Raw genomic sequence first — 19,631 nt, 5'->3', positions numbered from 1 at the left:
CAACGTGCACCAAGAAACACACCCACACAAAAGTTTTTACATATTTTATCTGATTGGAGCTTTTTTCAGGAGTGTGTGGGTGCTTTCAGACTGAGCCTTCCTGACATCTGCATCTCCCTTCTATTAGCTTTGCAACATCTGTTTTGGAGAAGTGCAATATTTGATGTTCTCATTATGACCTACCACATAATGCCCAGCAAAGCTATGTCAAACTTCAAGCTGAGTCGGGGTCTAACTGGCCAGAATACCTGATTATACCTGTGTGGGTGTGTGGAGTCTCCAAAAACCTTGAAAACAAATGAAAGTCAGAAAGACCCAGATTCAGTAAGTTTGACATCTTCAAAACCTGCAGATACTGAATACACGACTGTGGGCATATTTCTTGTATCTCTCTCTCTCTCTCTCTCTCTCTCTCTCTCTCTCTCTCTCTCTCTCTCTCTCTCTCTCTCTCTCTCTCTCTCTCTCTCTCTCTCTCTCTCTCTCTCTCTCTCTCTCTCTCTGTGTGTGTGTGTGTGTGTGTGTGTGTGTGTGTGTGTGTGTGTACACAACGTGTAGGCGGACTGCAAGAGGTTTCTTTTGTGGCCAGGCTCTGCAGCCTCTCAGGTTACAGGAACAGGAGACGGGACACAAAGAGAGACTGAGCTCAGGTAGAGACTGACCTGAACAACGAACAACAAGAGTCCTGTTAGAGGAGGAGGAGGGAGAGAGAGAGGGAAGAGGAGGAGGCGTGCAGGATCTTGGTGGTTCTGGTTTGTTGCTTACTGCTAAAGTGGTACAAAACCACAGAGAAGAGGAATAGTGAGGGGATTTTTTAGGAGAGCAGCAACAGAGAGAATGTGGTGATTAATTAGACTGTTGAACGATAAAAAAAGAGAGGGAGATACGGTAGAGGAGGAGAGGACAACAAAGGACATGAGAAGAGATGAGAGGGGAGGAGACAAGAGGAGATGAGAGAGGGGACAAGACAAGAGAAAACAAGGAGATAAGAGGAAAGAAGACAAGGGGAAGGACAGGACAATAAAGCTATACAATTAATCAATTAGTTGTCAGTAACTAAATTAATTGCTAATGTGATAAACGATTATCGGTTTGAGTCGTTTTTTAAGGTTAAAAAGTAAACATTTCTGTTTTTACAGCTTTTTAAATGTGAACATTTTCTGGTTTCTTCAATCCTCTTTGACAGTAAACTTAAAATATTTGGAAAAAACAAGACATTCAAATACATCATCTTGGGCTTTTAGGAAACTAATCGACATTATTCAACATTTTGTAACATTTCAAAGACCAAACAACTAATATTTTAATTGAGAATGTAATCAACAGATTACATGACATGGAAATAAAAGATAGTTGTAGCCCTACAGGACAGGAGAGTAGAGGAAACAAGAAGGAGAGAAGACAAGGAGAGGAGACGAGAGAACTGTCAGGCTCATCTCTAACTCCTAATAATCATCAGGGAGGTTTGATGTCTCTAAAGGCCAAAGGAGTCAAACAGAAATAGAAGTTCAGTTGTTTTATCAGGAGGTGAAACGATAATGGCTTCAGTCACGGTCATCACATGCTGTCATCACCTGCTCTAACCTTCACCATCACACCGTTCTCACCAGTAGTAATAGACAGAGGGACTGGTGCAGTCATTATTCATTTTTAGTGTCAGCTAATGTCAGACAGGAACAAAGAACTTTTTTTTTTTTAATTCCCCATCTTTTGCTGTTATTAATTTGTGTGTGTATGTTTAAATGTGTGTAACAGATTTAGACTAACTGGTGAACCATCTCCAGTATTAATGTTAAATTAACTTATTTAACATTCTGGGCGTCCAGAGAGTCACCCCACGCACCTCTCAGTCAGAGCCTTGCTCTGGTTGTCTCGGGCAGCCTGCAGGTCTCTCTCCAGACGTTTTTTCTCAGTCTCCAGCTTCTCAGCGTCATTGGGCTGCAGGCGTTGGCGAGGGCTGACGTACTGCAGCTCCTTCAGCAGCTCTTCCTTTTCATTAATGAGGATGAGGCGATCTCGCTCCGGGTCGAGCAGCCCCGGCCACGCCTCGCTGTCCAGTTTGGCGATCTGCACCTCAATGGTGGCGATCCTTAGAGAGGAAAGGGGGAGAGGAGGAGGGTGTGCAGGATAGAAGTGTAGAGAAGTGGAAAATGAAGTTAAGCTTGATCAACAGTTGACTATACATTGTCTCTACTCAACAGATCAACCTGATAAACTTTTGAGCACATACATTTCTCCTACAAGCTACAAGTTTTTTTGGAAATAGTCCATTATTCTTTTTATTTCCAGATGTTTTAATTCCATGTGTTTCAGTGCTTCAGTGACAGATTACTCAGCTGGTATGACAACAAAATCTAATCACACTTTTGCAGCTCCTCAGATGAAAAACTTTGCTGAAAGTTTTTACACAGCATGATAATTCCACATGAATAATTATTTATTGTAAATTATATTTGTTTGAAAGTGTCTGACTGAGACCTTTTTTTATACTTTTTAAATGAAATGTATTGTTATTGTTTTTTATTTTATGTTTTAATGTTTTTAGGTATGTCTTATATGTATTTTAAGGTGAAACTGAAGGCAAATTTTCACATTTGTGGACAATAAAGTTTCTGTAATTTGTAATTTTAAACAACAGCAAATGTAAACCTTGCATAATAGAGGGAACCCTAACACACATTTTCACAAAGAGACACACACAAACACACACTATTCTTTATCCAAACAAAGCGATGTCTACCTTCTCTTGGCCTCCTCGTACTTCAGACTCAGACGAACCTTCTCTGCAAGTTTGTTGGTGCTGGTCATGAACTGCAAACAAACAGAACATTAAGACATGTTGGACACTGAAACCTCAATTCATTAACCAATGGTCAGATCCTTTACTTGAGTAAAAGTGGAGATAAAACATTGTAAGTTTATCATTATAAGTCATCTTGCATTTAAAATGCAACATAAGTAAAAGCAGAGACATATAATCAGCAAATATACTAATAGTATGAAAAGTGAAAGTACTTGTTTTGCAGTAAAATGTCCCCTGACTGATATATTATCATATCTGACATCATTAGGTTGTTAATTCTGATGTATTGTGCAAAAAGCACTTTACTACTGGCAAAAAAATTTAACTCCTTATATACAGTTAGCTAGCTTATGCTCCTGGATCTGAAACTAGCTAATAGCTGTATACTTTTTTTCAGATTAAAAAAGTAAAATCTGCAAAATTCTTCATTAAATCAAGCAATATTTGATTAAACAACAAGCCAACAAGAATGAAAATCATGCAGCTTTAATATCTGTGCTTTGCACTCAGAAAATATTGATATCCAGCTTTTGAAAGGTAGCCTGGGTGTCCGTCTTTGTCAGCTCTCAGGAAAAATTGCTCCAAGATTAAAAATGTTGAAGACCTTTCCAAGCCATCTTTTACCTGCCTAATGCTGTTACAGATAAGAAAGAGAAAATGAGATCCTGGCTAGGGCTCACCTCAGTGGGGATGTCCGTCTGCGAGCCGGCGTCAGAGTAGAGCCGAGGGATGGACAGCTCCGAGTTGGCGAGCGAGGGACTGCTGCCCCACAGCTCCTGCTGAGAGCCTGAGTCCAGCTGGAAACCGTCTTTTAATGCTGCAAGTTTCTGGATGAACAGAAGAGACAAAAATGGCTTTAATGGAGATTAAATGACTTAAAAATATTTGAGTTAACAATAAAACACTAAACAGTAAGCAAAATTGAGATGTGATATGATAAAAATGAGACTGAACATACAGTGGAAAGATGAATCATAAACCTCCTATGGCAGTAGCACCTTAAATGGCTGAATGTGTCTGAATCAAACATTTTGTCCTTTGCACTCAAATCATTTGTTTTGTCATTGCGGAACTAAAACTTTTAGGAGTCAACTTTGACGTGAAGTTTGTCCTACTCACTGCACAAAGGCATTTAGTGAGAGCCGCTCAGGGCAAAGAGCATCTGCAAAATGACAGAACTGTAAACTGTCAAAGACTAACTCCTCTGTGTTTGCTGCACGTTCCCCATTAGTTACAGTGATGCAGCCGCAGTGAAGGCTGCCGCAGTCATCCTTTCATCTTTACAGCAATGATGATTACTTATATGACTCTGCGGTTCGTTTTGAAGCTCACTGTGGAATGAACCTTATCTTTGCTTTTCAGTTGGGGCAGAAAAATAACATACCGCCTCGATGATAACAAAGGTGTTAAGGAATTTGATGATTCTTCTTATCCAGCCCTCGGTTACAGACTTGTCTTTGTCACTTCCTGAGCCTTGATTTAGGTTTCAAGGTAAAGCTACACATGGCTGTTATACAGAATGGCAGCCCCAAATGCCCTACAAAGAAAAGTGCTTAGATTTATATTTGAAAGACTTAATTCCCCCAAATCATATACTGTGTGCTCATCAGACCGACATCAGGGAGCCTAAAGCTTAAGAAAAGTTGGATTTAAGAGTTTTTAAGACTGTTTTAAATGCCACTTGAAATTTGAGACCGATTTTACAGTAACCAAAACTGAGAAAAAGAAAACATAAACATCCCAAAATAAAAGGTACAATCTACTTGTTTGCTGCAGCATGTCACATTATGTCACATTAAGTCTCTAAAACCAAAAGATATTCACATTATTGTCTTAGAGGACATAACAGCAGCACAACTGGGATGCTGGAACTACAAAATGTTTGGAATTATTTGCTTGAAAATCTGAGAAAACTAATCTTGATTTTTAAAACATATGTAGATCAACTAATTAGTTAACTGACTAATGCTTTCAACTGTTAACTGTAGATGTCGGTGAGGTCTGTATGTAAGAATATACCACTCTCCATTTCTCTAGTTATCATCTCGGATTTTATGCAATTAAGTATTGAGTGCACTCTTGTGCAAAAAACATACTCACAGACGTACAAACATACACAGAAGCACAGCTCCCAGGGAGAGACACAAACACACACATATGTGAACAGACAATCTCATGGACACACAAACTGAGCTGTCAGCTGCAGATGGTAAGAGGGAGGCAGAGGGAGGCAGAGGGGAGTCCACAGAGCAGATTATGTATTATTGAACACATACTCTCTTCCCTCTACCTCCAAACCAATATGAGCCAAACAAATCTGCAGCCAGACTTGTCTGATAATACACGATATTTTAAATCTATACATATGTGCGGGGGTGTGTGTGGAATATTGTCAACACTGAGGCGTTTTTAGTTAGAACTGGGGACTGAAATGCTCAAAATGGCAGTAAAACAGTAACAGACATTAGTTGGTCTGCATTTTCTACTGTTTAGTATGCTGTGCATACTTGTTTGTGCCTGGAGCATCAATAACATCTGCACAGTTAAGAGGCATAAAATCTAAAGCTAACCCTAGAAGTGTTATGATGATGATTTATGGTTTATTAGTAAACAGAAACAATTGATTGTTGTTTGCCCGTTGCTGCATGAGAGCCAAAAACACTATATCAAACAGATGTCACCAGATCAGATGCCACTCCCCTCATACTTTCAGCCAGTGAATGTGAAGTCCCATCATGCAACATTAATACACTGCAGCCGTGGAAGAAACATGGAATGAAGGCTGCACTGCGATACTATCACACACAATAAAACAGACTAGCAAAGAAGAGGAGGGCTGGGAGATTGGGTAAAATTGGGTGGAAAAATTTTCTGTATAAGAAAGAGAAAGAGATTGTCATTCATGCAAACGAAGTACATCGGAAATTGAACTTGAGGTCACCATGCAACCTGACAGAACCTGAGCAGGTTTTCCAAACAGGGATTTGATGTTTTCCTCCTTTTGTCTGATCAGGGTCCTTACACATCTTTAACGACAACATTTCAAATGTTTCCCATGACTTTTCAAGTACAAAAAATACAATTTCTATTTTGAAAAAGCATGCGCTTTGCTGTGTCTGCGTCACTTGCCAGCTCAGTTATGGCACTTTTCTACACATTTACATTCAGGAGAGTCTTGCCTTTCACAACAACTGGCACCACAATACGTTACAAAAACACCCAGCCTGTCTTGGCTTGGCTGAGTTTTCCTTTTGTATCAAGCAGCCATCTAGTTGTTTCAGTTAATTTGATTGCTTGACATTGTTCATCCTTCAGTAGCACTACTGCACATCACAATGTCGATGATGAAACAATATATCATGCAGCCCTGAGTCTACACGTATTTCGGCTGTTATGTCAACAGCTAACTTACAGAAAATAAATTTGCCAACATGTTACATCATGTGGAAGGTTACTGTAAAAATCAGTTCATTACACACAATAAAATTCCATGACTTTTCAAAAACTTTAAATAATGTTTTACTAATGTCATGACTTTTTCAGGCCTGTAAAAGATTGTGAAATTAAATGACTTTCTATTTTTTTCATGAACATGGCAACCATGCATGACTAAATGCATAATATTGCATAATATTGCATAATATTTTGCCAACCATGCAAATATTTCACCAAAAACAACAGACAGAAACTTTCTAATCCAAATAACACCTCAGTGTAGCTCAGTTCTTTCCCAAACTCTAGTTACTGGTGTCTGGTATACAATGTCACCTGAAATATCAGCCCTGACAGAAATAAAGACTGGCAGCCCACGGATGGAGCTCTTAACTTTCCCACTTAGACGTACTCAAGAGTTTAAACCACCTGAGCTACAAAGGAAATGAAACCTCATAGTTGATAAACGTCGCCGCCTTCAGCAAAATTGTTTTCACTTTCCAGAAAACTCATCTCAAACTGAGCCTCACAAACACAGCGCTCATCTCCTCCTGAGCGAGCTCGACAGGCTGTCATCACAACGAGTGAGGCGCGACACTAAAGCACCACCTGCCTCCCTGCAGCCTCAGCTCCTCTGAGTCACTAAATCTGTTTTAGTGCATCTGGCCCTTTTCTCACAGCAATATAATGTAAAGTGTTTTAACACACGTAAAGACTCTCCTGAGAGTCATCTCATGCCCTCATCTCTTCGCCACACAGCCTAGTTGCCTCATACTCTGTGTTCATCTCCTATTCTTACTCTTTGCCACAAATCACTTCCTGACACAGTTTTACAAGTATTATACTGTGGCTCCCTGCAAAGCCCAATTTGTGGTAAATAAACCTTTCAATTCTGGTCCATGCTATAGTCCATGCTATATTTTAGTCCATCTATTTAGGGGATACTGGGACAATTTTATACCTGAGATGTGAGAAAAATTCAGTTAAATAGCCATTAGAAGGAAAAATGCACACATCATATTTGGAACAAGACTAAACTTTCCTCCAGGGTCAACTGATGTGATGTGTGCTGATTGGTTGCGAGCTCAAGTGCTCTTGGGCAGAGCACTGCCTGCCAAAAACGTATGCGACGCTGCTTTACGGCTGACAATGGCTACAGTTACATTCACACCAATATTCCCCTATTATTGAATATGATGGAGATCATATAAACAGCATATTCCATTTAAATATTACGAATTAGGCCATTTTCTGATTAAGACATTTGGGATATGCTGGTATTATTGAGGTTTTAGAAGGATTATTTGGGCACAGAATTTGAGTCTTAACTAGGGCTTTTACTGCATTTTGCGTCACATGGCCTCTCATCTGTTTACAGGCGGCTTTGTGCGTTGTCATGGATATGTTGCCAACAATTTGCAGAGCTGTGGGGTAGAGATGCATGCATAAGAAAATACCACTTTTCTGGTCAGAAGGAGAAATACGCCTTCTTTTAAGCTTAGAGACTTATATATCAACAGGTTTTTTGATATGCGCAAATATTGCAGCACCAACCTTTTCCAGGGGGTGACAGAAGGAAAGAGAGAGCACAACAACTGTGAAAAAATCCTATTTTGTTGGAATAAAAGTGAAATGACAATCAGCTCCAGCTGTTCTACTTTTCCATATTTTGATGTGATAAGCGGCACGTTAGGGCACGTTAATTGGACTATGCACAGCTACATGTAAGTGAGGCATGTGAGTAGAATTTTTATTTTGATTAGCCTTGTAAACAGCTTATGTTCTTTTTCAGAATAAGGGCAAAACTACAGCTACAGCGTTATTAGATCCTTTCATTTGTGTGAAGAGATGCTCATCGTGATGCAGCCTTTCTGTGATTTCTGACAAGATCCACGTGGCTCTTGGTATCACATATCAGTATCTGGATTATCTGTCTCCTCTTTCCCTCTTCTTTTGTTTGTCAAAGAGTTGATACTGGAGCTGATCAAGTGAACATCCTGCCTTCAGCAGCCTTTAAACAATGCTAAGCTTTTACATACAGTACAGACTTTCTCCTTAAGTTTACTCCTCTCCTCTCCACCTGTTTGAGTGGTTGTTATCATTATAATTTTGGGGCAGAATGACCAAAACAAAGTGAAGGCATTTCTTCAGCAAGGCTCAAATGCACTGAATTTGATTTTTTGATCCAACACCTTATTTAAAAGACATATGCAATTGGTATTATATTTCGTTGAATGTCAAGTTACTGTATCCAGTTGTTAAAGGGTCCAAATTAACAAACCAAAAATGTGCTTAATATGCAAATGGAGAAAGCAGGGAACATGTGCTTTTGGAGACATTTCAATCAAACGGAACAACATCAAACTCTGTTGTGTTGTGCTACCAATCTGAGCCCAATGTTATGAGGGGAGACTTGACTTTTAGTTTTTATTCCCACCACTACAAATGTATTTTTACCTGCATTAGCTCCTGTTTCTCCTTCTCCCCAGAGCTGATGGCATCTCGGATGGAGCGAACCTCGGTGAGGATAGCCTGCGCCTCCTGCAGCTTGTAGCCATACGGGCTGTTGGACACCTTCTGGTCGATCCTGAGGGCAGAGCCAGTGAGAGGGGGGTGAGGTAGAGAGGGAGAGGCAGGGAAAGAGACAGGAGATGGAGGTCAGTTTTGGCGATGATTTAGATCAACGTTAAGTGGCAGGGGTTTCGGTCATTTATAACGTCAAAACACCCCCAGGTCACTTCAGTCACTGTCAGATTATCACTTTCAAAAAATCTAATGGCTTTCAATTAGCTGCTTTTTAAATGTTTACACAAGGAACTGGACCAGCTGAGCAAACACACATTACAGCAACACTGACTGACTCATTTTCGTACAGTTACACCAAGTGTAAAGTGAGAGCTGCCCAGTGTAACTTCAGCTTTTTACTAGCAGTCACTCAGCAACCCTCACTGCAAATGTAGGAGGGTAAACCAACTCGCTCAAGGGCACTTGGACAGCGGGTGGTGGAGCAGCGTTACTCATTTACTTTCCTCACACATATTTTCCGAACTGCTCTTTTGAGCTCTTGCTTACTTATTCTTTGAGGAGTTAGTGTCTGATTTATCTTATCATCCATTATGTTATACTGAGTTAACAACAGTGAAAAATATGCTGAAAAAAAGTCAAAAGAGTCTGTGTTTCAAATGCAAACTCAGGTATTGTACTGACTCCTGTCCTGAAACGTGTCAAACAGCCGGCCCTATATGTGAACGTCATTTTCTATCAAACGTAGAGGCTCAAACTTGTGCTGCTGAGGCCACAAATAATGCATGGTGTTTGTTTTCCCTAAATCAATTGTGCACTAACTTCTCTAATGTTGCCACCTCCTCCAGAGGAAATAAAAAACCTGACTCATGATACCACCTTGAGGGTGGGAACCTGCAGCCTCAGCATCAAATCCTGAATTTTCATTAGCTGGGGGCAGCAGTAAATTCAGATCGCTTTTAGACCACTTCCACACTAAGAAGGCGAATCTTTGTATGCTTCTTTTTCTTGTTGTTTTTGCTTTCTGCTTACAATAAGGGTTGTATACTCTTCACATCTGAACCTATAACAGTACTAGTATCGGTACCTGGAATCCAGTATCTGTATCCAATGTTTTGAACAAGCTGCAGGGCAGATAAAGTCGCCTGACAAGCAAGTCTGCTCCTCTACTGTTCTCTCATCACATGTAGAGCTAATATTCCATCTCTGTCTGTCTTTGTCTGTCTGCTTATGTGTGTTTGTATGAACATGTGTCTATTTCTAGCTTACATACAAGTTTCATATATTGTGTTGTAGCGTGAGGCAAATAGTTTTATATTTTTACACACTCTAAAAACTCACATTACACGCACATTATACATTTACTTTTTTAAAATTATTCACATACTTCTGCTAAATGTTTTTATTATTACTGTATTTGTACTTTAAATTGTATATTTTTACTTACTTTGTTCTGGTACCTATTTCTGCTTTCTATACTTCTCCATGCTTAGCATGAGAGCAACTGTAACAAACCACAATTTATTGATACAAATATATTAGGCTATTAAAATAATAGAGTAGTTCTTCTACATTGGTGTCTAATCCAGGTGAGTTCTCAGGCACCGACATTTTGCACAGATGGACTTGACATATCTGTACTTGGTTATACCAACTTAATTCGGTCGGTAACCTCTTCAGTATGAAGCTAAGTACCCAACCTTATTTTTAATTAACCGTTATCAGAGCTCAGGGATTTTTCAGTCAGTCCACAACATGTGACAAAGTCTTGTCACTCACCTGTATTAATTTTGCTTAAGCTGCACTAAGCTATATTCAAGATTTTATAAGATCTTTTAAAAATCCGAGTATTTAATTTAAAAACTGTTTCCCATTTATATAAAAAGTATGACAGACAATCAGGATGCCACAACACTATGGCCACTATGGTACTATATATCCCTGTATCATGTATTGTCAAATCCTATTTTTTCAGTATTTCCAAAAATATATCACAATAATTACTTATGAAATCATATACTGAACATCAGCTGGACCTGTAAAAGCAGCAGGAGATGGATGGATGAATTTACCAATTAAAAATGCTTAATGTATTTAAATATATAATTTCTTTGCAAAAATTGACATTTGCCAATCGTTAGCTGATAAGTAGTTACAGCGTTGCAGCATTTGCTGCAGGTCTGATGGTGCTGACTGAAAAAACACAAAAAAAGGATTATACATATTACTGCCTACATAAGATAAAATATCTGAGGCTTTCTAGGGATACCTTCTTTTTTGAGCAAAATAAATTAAGTGCTTTTCTGGACTTTTTCAACACATACCGTTATTTGACTCCAAAAACATCAAATGTGTGTTGTGAGAACAAGTAAATATTGAGTTCATCTGTGTTAAAACTGTGCTAGTGTACATTTAAAACAGAAGGTGACTCAGCAGAATGAACAGGGCAGGTGTGTCCCACTCTTGTCGTTACCAGAAAATGCCTAAAATAAATTTTTTGTAAAATAATAAAAAGAAGAGGTTTAGCTTCTTTACTGGCATGGATGGAGAACTTTTCAAAAAACAACCTTAAAATGCTAACACAAACAAAAATCGTTTTACAGGTAAAAGGCGTTTACACGTGCAGTCTGCGTACGTGATTAAATGTTTACTTAACCTGTATATTTTTCAGTTAATTGTTGGCTATGGGCAGACAGGGAAGACCTGGCTGCAGGGAGAACAGACAGACCAGAAGAGTCGCTGCAGGAAACAGCCATCAGAGGCAGCAGCAGCTATGTAAACCTTGTCATCAGCAAGTCATGCATGCATCTGAATAACAGGTCCGTCCACATTCTTCAGAGAGGGAAGAGGGGGAGGGACGCTTGTACAGAGAGAGAGAGAGAGAGAGAGAGAGAGAGAGAGAGAGAGAGAGAGAGAGAGAGAGAGAACAAGGTACAGAGAGAATGAGGAAGTGAGGGAGGGAGAGAGGCACTTGTCTGTAACAGGCAGAGAGAACAAGTAATCCTCTCTAAGTCCTTCCCAAACATGGACTTATACTGAGTGAAAATGTTGTTATGAACCTTTTTATAATTAAAATCACAATGACCTCTTTACAACAATTCAGAGAGATACACGGATACTGACCATGATGAAACATTCAACTTACTGTCCCACAATTCACAGTGAAACTCCACACTAAACTGGACATTTTTAAATGAGTAAATGTGTGTTTATCTTGGACTACCAGCTGCAGTTGTGGTTTCATTTCCCTCTTATACCCCAACATCTAGAGCTCCTGCTCCTGTTTTGACAAACATCTGCTTTTCTGTTGCGCCCTTATCTAAAACACTGAATCTTTCCCTGTGGTTGCTGGGTGACCTCTGAACTCATTTATAGGCCACATCCATACTAATACGTTTTCATGGTAAAATTGCTATTTAAAACTAAGCAGACTGTCGAGCATATTCCCAAATAATCTTTGCCCTTACTAACACGCTCTAAAATGCAAAAAACATGTCCAATCACGTACACCGAGCATGCACATTTTGATCTAAACAGGCAGCATATTGTCTTTGGTTAGTTGCTTAATACTACAGAGATGGTAAAAAGTAAGATGCACATTTTTGGGACCAACAATAAGGTGGAACTGTCACTGAAATAATTATTATTATATATTATAATTATATTATTGTACTGCCCCAAAAACTGAACCTTGTGAGAAAGAATAGTCAAAACTGAGGAAGCAGAAGCCAAGATATGCTGACGTTTAGCTCCTATGGGTCAAGCTTCAAAAACAGATAACCCTACAACTTTTAAACTTTTGTAACACAGGCTTTCTGTTAGAAGATTCAAGTACAATGTGATATAAAAACCCTGAAACCATCATAAGGTTTATTTTTCTGGGATTTTGAAGGTCTAACTCTGATGTTGGGTGTGAGGCCTGGCTTGCATTCAGCATTCCTGCACATCCCAAAAGTGATGGATGGGGTTAAGGTCAGGGCTCTGTGCAGACCAGTCAAGTTCTCCACACCAAACTGAAAAAGCCATATCTTAATGGAGCTGGCTTCGGGAATGGAAACGTTGTGAATTTGAAACTGGAAAAGGGACAAATGCAAATTGTTACCACAAAGTTGGAAGTGGACTTGTCACACACAATATAGTTCCCAACATCAAAAAACAAAGTTATGTCTACTTAAAAACCCGTCTCTGCCAGTCGCAAAAAAGTAAAACCATCCAGTGAATCACAAGCAAGACGGCAAATATTACAGAAAAATCTTAAAAAGTGAGCCTAACATTGAGGAGTACAAATGTTGTGTAAGCTTCCTATGCTGACAGTCATCTTGTGACCCATCCGATTTATCGAAAGACCAAATTGGGAACTGCTGGTCTAAAAACTTTTGACTCTTGAACTTCACTGGAACTAAGGGATAATAAGACAAACCAAGAAAATCAGACCCAAACAACCTTCCCCTGAAGTATAGAAACAGGCTTGTCCACATACTTCTGTCCATACAGTGTATTATTATATTGTCACTTTTCTGTTCTACATATCAGAAAACATCATAAAGCACCCTCTAATGCACCAGTTTTTGTGAAGTCTTATCAGGAGCTGAGTGCTCGGCTGCATTCCAGTCTAAGCCTATTCGTATTTCTGCAAACAGTGATTGGTTGTTGAATGCCGTCTGATGACTGTAACAGGAGAGGAAAGTCACGGAGGAATGCCGTCCAACCACTCTGCCTCAGCTACTCTTTAATCCTCCTGACACTCTCACTGTGCTGCGTGAGGCAAGACAAACAGACCGGACATTCCTGTTCAATTCAACATCGGCCGACAGCGGATCTGCATGTCGGCCTTTCAATGTGGCGAATTTCAAAAACAAATCACAGACGGCCTCAGTCTGACATGAAGAACAAATGGAAGAATGAATCCCTTTCAAATCAACATTCTCGACTGATGGCTTCACTGTTACTCTTACACCTTGCACTGACAGACTCATTTCATACTCCGAGGTGTCGAAGTAGGTCAGATAGAAGGGGTGTTTCCTTTCAAATCCACATTCTTCTGCTGTTGTTCCATTGGTGCGTTTATAGAGGTGTTAGTGTTTAATGATCGGATGGAATGTGCGATAATTCTGAGGCAATAACTGAGGCGATAAGCAAGCCTGCTGCACTTAAGCTTCTCACTAACTTGCATCCGTTCAACATATTCACATTTACAGTTTGCATGCTGTTGAACAGGGCAAATTCCAACAAGAGCAACACTACAGGAACACTCGAGTCCTTCATCTCTACTGTACAATAACATCCCTGTGATGCCCGAGTGATCATGCCATGGATAAGGATAAGACAAATGAAAGATAAGAGCTAAACATGGCAAAGGGTTTTGAAGAAAGAGCACATTAGAGCAAGTGGAGACACAATACGCTGGATGGTTTTAATGTTTTATGTGTGGGAATGTTGTTAAGATGTCTGTTCAGGGTGCAACAACAAGAAAATGGCTAAATGTCTGCCATCTTCACCCAGTTCTGTCAGGTAACAGTAAAACACTTGATACAAGTCAGTATGTATTGAGACTTAGCTACTTAACCCTTGAAACCTGGAGCGACATCAATTTTTTTTGTGCTGCACCTTCTCAAGTATTTAAACCTTTGGAATCTGAGCAGATTGGGTTGCTTTCTTTTGACAAAATTGGAAAAAAGGCAATGAGCAACTTGGCAAGAACTGTTTTACAAATTGTATGATATTACTAGACTTGAAAAATATTTTTTAAAGAAGCTAGGGTAAATCTTTTTATGATTACATATTTAAAATTATTTTATAGAATTATTTTAATTTTTAAGCATTTTTTCTGGTATTTGCTTTATTTTTATTTGTTTTCTTTTTTCTTTTAAATTATTTTTCTTTGTTTGTTTTTTATTTATTTCAGGTAATTTTCCTGTACTTTTTACTATTTATTTATTTATTTTAGCCATTTTTTGGTTAATTTCTTTGGAAGTTGTGCATTGCCCTTTTCCTGTTTTTTAAAGACATTAAGCCAGTGTGCTCAAGTCTTAAAAGGTTTAACCTCCATTCAATCTCCTCTGCCTCTCCCTAGTTTTCACCTATGCTTTGTTAACATTCACATTTAGTTGTTCTCATAGACTTTATTGTTTCTGTTTTTGGGCACAAAAACAGGCACAACATTGATTTGATCACAGCTCACTGACACTACATGAACATTAATTCTGCTGCTGTGGGACGTCCATTGGGTGTTACTTTGTTGTTTGACAATAAATAGGAATACAGGTTAATAACATCCGCTGTGAATAAACTGAGTGATCACAGAGAGACTTTTGGTAAACAGACATCTTAATTTGGACGAAGATGAATTCGGACAGCCGGACGAATGTCCAAAACAGAAAGTTGCATTTTGAGGGTGGATGTACGCTCTGTGGGCAAAAGGCAGTATGAAGCACTTGTTGTTTTTATGTAATAATTATGCAAGTACTTTATTAAGTAAAAATATCAATTAAAACTACTCAAATGTGAAAATTTGCTGATTTTTATTCATCACTTGTAAACTAAATCTCTCTGGGTTTTTGAATGTTGGTTGGACAAAATTAAACAAAAAAAGTCTCCTCATGGCTCTGAGAAGTGTTTCTAACATTTTAATAACTGAACACTGAAAGAAAAGAACAGACTGAAAAATTTACTTGCAACCATAGCTCTAAATTTTTGAGCCATATGTTTCACCAAGACCTTTAAAATGCTAATTCCTAATAAAGAAACATAAAATTATATTGTATTAACCTTTAGGATATAGCTGAAGATTTCCCTGACACAATAAAACTGCTCTGCCTGAGAACTCTTTCTACCACACAGCGAATGTGAGGTGAGGGAGTTTTGCAGCCAGATAGTGAATGTGTGAAGACAGAGGGAAGGTCACGCATACACTTACTATTCAAGTCAGATTCTGACTGTCTTGCTTTGCTCATCAAATTAAATTAGAAGGGCTAGTGGTAGCATAAAGCGTGAGGATCAAATCCCACAGTCGGCTGTCAACAAATATACCTGTCAAAGTGCCCTTCAGCTGGGATTCAAGGTGGGGGCGGCTAGACTGGAAAGCTTCCAGAAGTGAATATGAGAGTATGTGTAAACAACAAATAGCTTCTGGACAAAAAGGGGTAAGAGAGTGGTATCTGTGTGAGGACGTCAGGATGCAACAACTTACTCTTTGAGGGTCTCAAAGCCTTGTTCTTTGTACTGCAGCTCCTGCTTCATGCAGGCCAAGTCCCGCTTCAGCTTGTTCACCTGAGACACAGAGACGAGAACAACTGTGAGCGTTGGAAATAATTTAAAGAATAAGGCTGGTGATATTTTACATTTTTGTTATTGCCAACAAACCCCATGAACATAACTCGAACCCCAAAACCAACATGTTAGTACGTCTCTTAATAATATCTAATTTCTCTAACCCATCTGTGGCCCATTAGATCCTACTGAAAACATAAATCTTTCAACAAGACTCACAAATAAAGTTTAATTTTTTAAAAAAAAGGATAAAAAATTAAACAAGAACAACTGAATACTGCAATTTTTGCACGTTCCTTTGACGAGGAAAAACAGGTGTTTTGGTGGGGACTATTTTCAGTGGTGGATTAATTCACATTTGGTGCTCTAGTGAGTATTTGGAGCAGCAGCACAGTGTGTTTAGGATGGAGTCAAAATTGACTACAGTATGTGTGTTCATGGTAATGAGAGTATGTGTCATCAGGACAACACAGTAGCCTTTTTTTTAAATAGTTTTTGGACAACAGTGGAGCTCTACAGGACAGAGGAAAACAATATGGTATCCATTCATTATTGCTTTTTGTCTTTTTTGTGAGATCTGATTACAATAAGACAAAAATATCACCAGACTAATCATTTAAAATGAAAACTCCTGCACCAGCTTTCGTTTTTGAGAACTTTGTTATAACCTAAATCTAAAGCTAGGTAAATAAAACATACAATTAAAAGTGCAGCAATGAGGATTACAGTGTGTTGCATTAACAGAGAATGAGTTTTTTCAGTCATGTGGTTTTAGACGAATTAAACTGTTGGGGGTCTGTGACTGGTGTTGGATGCAGGTAACTACGTATTTGATCCTCAGCCAGGACACGTGAATGTGTGGTGTGAATTAACCTGTTTGAAATGTGATTCTCCTGTGAGTGAACAGGAAGTCTTATTCATAAAATCCTAAAATACTAATATAATTTCAACATAACAACTGTATTTTGTTTCAAGCTGAACAACAAAAGCGTAACTATGTAACCCAAAACACGAGTGTAATGCAATTTCAAAATCAGATGACAAATTTACATGAGACCCACACAGAGAGCTTTCACTGGAACACTGTCTGCAGTATCACATTATTAGAAGTAGCAGTATTACTGTAAATTATTTTCTCAATAAATTATTTGGTCTACATAAAAAAAAAAAAAAAAATGCCCATCACATGGTCGGGTTTGGATTTGTCCAACCGACTGTCCAAAACCTAAAGATATTCAGTATGCTGTCAAAGATGAGAACGAAAAATTTTATTTATATTTGAGAAGCTGGAGCCAGAGACTAATGGCATTTTGTTTAAAAAAATGATTTTAACAATAAATCGACTTATCATTGTTCCATAGGAAATAGTGCTGAAATAATTAGTAATGAAAAATCAGCAACAATTTTGCTAAACGAATAATTGATTGTCATTTATCAAGGAAAAACATTAAACATAATTTGGTTCCTGCTTCTCCAATGTTTCAAGTTTTTTAAAGTTAGTTTCTTTTGGTTTTGCACTGTTGGTTGTGCACCAGGAATATTTTTTTTTAACATTTTACATTGATTAATTGAGAAAAAAGTACATATTAACTGGTGATGAAACAGTCAAGAGAGGCTCTTACCCGACTTTTGGCTGTGGCTATTTCTGCTTTTAGGATGTCTGGGTCGTACTTGCTGGACGAGGACGATCTGGAATTCACTGCAGGAAAAGGAAAGACAAGATGACAAAAGAGAGGTGTTAAAGAGCAGCCCCCTGCATCCTTTTCTCATTTGTTTATTTCACAGCTGTTTTTATATTTCCCCAGGTAGAGATGACCGAGGGAACCTTTGAGCAGGAGAGAGACAGAACCATCAACGAAAGTCACTGAGGGGGAAATGTGTTTATGCGTGTGAAATTGAAGAAATCTCAAGAGAAATGTAAACTTGTTTTATTCTGTCAGGACTAAAAAGAAAAATGTTCACTTTCCACTGTTAAAAACAACTCAGTTAAAAGCTCACGTAGAGTTTGCCAGAAGGCATATGGGAGACTCTGATATGGACTGATGGCACCATAATTGAACTTTTTTGGCATCTAACGAAACGCTGTGCTCAGCCAAATACTGTAAAATACTCCATCCCCACAGTGAAGCATGATAGTGCTGTTGGGATGCCTCTTTGCTGCCAGTTCTCAAAGGATGTTGCATCTAAAATGTGTGACTGAAGCTTATGCAGTGTGTGGTTTATATGCATTTGTCTTGACAGTCGTGCAGCTATAATAATAATCATGTTTTAACATTTCTAATTTGACGAAGCAGTGTGCCTTGCATTTTTAGGGGGGATCTGCTCCCTCTGTGGTAGATAGTATTTTCTTAGCCATGCATCAGGAGCAGATGCCATGTGTCACATCTCTGTCAGATCCAAGTAATGCATCCTCATGTTCCTTTTTCTATTTCCTAACTCGGATTCCAATATTCACTTCCAAAAACGCCCCAAAACGTAAAATAAAATGCCCCACATTACATCTGTGGTTTCTTCTCCCTCAGACCCTCCACAGTACTCACAGCTGGTCTGTGACGTTGACTTGTCCCTCCATGCGTCATTGAGCTGCCGATACTCCTGCTGCGCCAGGCGGAGCCTCTGCTCCTTCACCTGGTAAATCTCCTTCTGGGCGCTGAGCGCATCGCGGGCCACGGCCAGGTAGTCCCGCAACATGGACTCCTGCTCCCGTTGCCACTGGGCCCGCGGGTCCTCCAGCTGGGTGCTCTCTGGAGGACAAGAAGGTGAAGAAGAAGCCAGTGAGTAGAGGAGGAAGAGGATTTAGATCTTTAGTAAGAGCTGAACAAAGAGACACAAACAAAATTGCTGGTTTGCTCATTTAAATTTAAATGTGTCCGCTTTGCAGTGTTGTTTGTGTTGTTTAAATCAACAGATGTCTGTGGCCAAATTCCAAATGGCAATAATCAGTCGATCAGAGATGAGTTATCACATAGATTTATTTCATAACTTGCATTTATTTTGGTTAACTTTTACAATGAATACATTTTATGATTTGGCTTTACAATGTTGAAGGTTGATATGACACTGATTTTTAGAACTGCTGTATCTAAATAAACAATTTAAACAATTACACCATAAATAAACCACTGGTTAGTTTTTGCAACTCATGGACTATTGCAAAATAATTTCTGCTTTTTTAAGTGAAAAGGGTACAAGGAAGAAAGAATGATAGGAGTAAACGGTGACATTAAGATGAGCAACAAGAATAACACATAACAGTAAACTCACTGGTGTTGTGGTCGACATAGTACGCTCCGACGGCGGGGTCATACGCCTCCTCCCAACCGACCGGCAGCTCATCCCCGATGCAGTCAGCAAACGTCAGAGGCTTCGTCTGCCTGAAGAAAACAGAATAAGAAAATAGATTCAGAAACAGAGTCGCCTCCGCAGTCATGAACAGACTTCACAGACCTCGTCAGTCTGGGAGACAGAAATATCATCTCAGATATCATCACAATATTTAGCTACAGATACAGGGTCGGAAATCAGCACCAACCACTCCAATCATGCAAGTGGGTGCTAGATAATCTTCACTCACCAGCCACATGAAAACAATGGAAATCTACTGAGT

At 39.0% G+C, this 19,631-nt stretch overlaps 1 protein-coding gene across 1 annotated transcript in view; it reads right to left on the bottom strand.

Moving 5' to 3' along the window:
• wwc1 (WW and C2 domain containing 1) overlaps positions 1-19,631 on the bottom strand; it is a 59,552-nt gene that overhangs the window by 24,528 nt on the left and 15,393 nt on the right. Inside the window, exons 2-9 of the mRNA XM_042499794.2 lie at positions 19,289-19,398; positions 18,565-18,768; positions 17,647-17,723; positions 15,945-16,024; positions 8,690-8,819; positions 3,481-3,627; positions 2,738-2,808; positions 1,841-2,086 (exon numbers count right to left, since the gene is read on the bottom strand). Of these exons, the coding sequence (XP_042355728.2) occupies positions 1,841-2,086; positions 2,738-2,808; positions 3,481-3,627; positions 8,690-8,819; positions 15,945-16,024; positions 17,647-17,723; positions 18,565-18,768; positions 19,289-19,398 (1,065 nt within the window). The remainder of the gene's footprint in view (positions 1-1,840; positions 2,087-2,737; positions 2,809-3,480; positions 3,628-8,689; positions 8,820-15,944; positions 16,025-17,646; positions 17,724-18,564; positions 18,769-19,288; positions 19,399-19,631) is intronic.

The sequence above is a fragment of the Plectropomus leopardus genome, chromosome 15, assembly GCF_026936395.1.
Source record: "Plectropomus leopardus strain MGB_pleo_1.0 chromosome 15, ASM2693639v1, whole genome shotgun sequence".
Classification (NCBI taxonomy): Eukaryota; Metazoa; Chordata; class Actinopteri; order Perciformes; family Serranidae; genus Plectropomus; species Plectropomus leopardus.
Note: the sequence above shows the minus strand (reverse complement) of the source record. Positions and strands in the feature narration are given on the sequence as shown.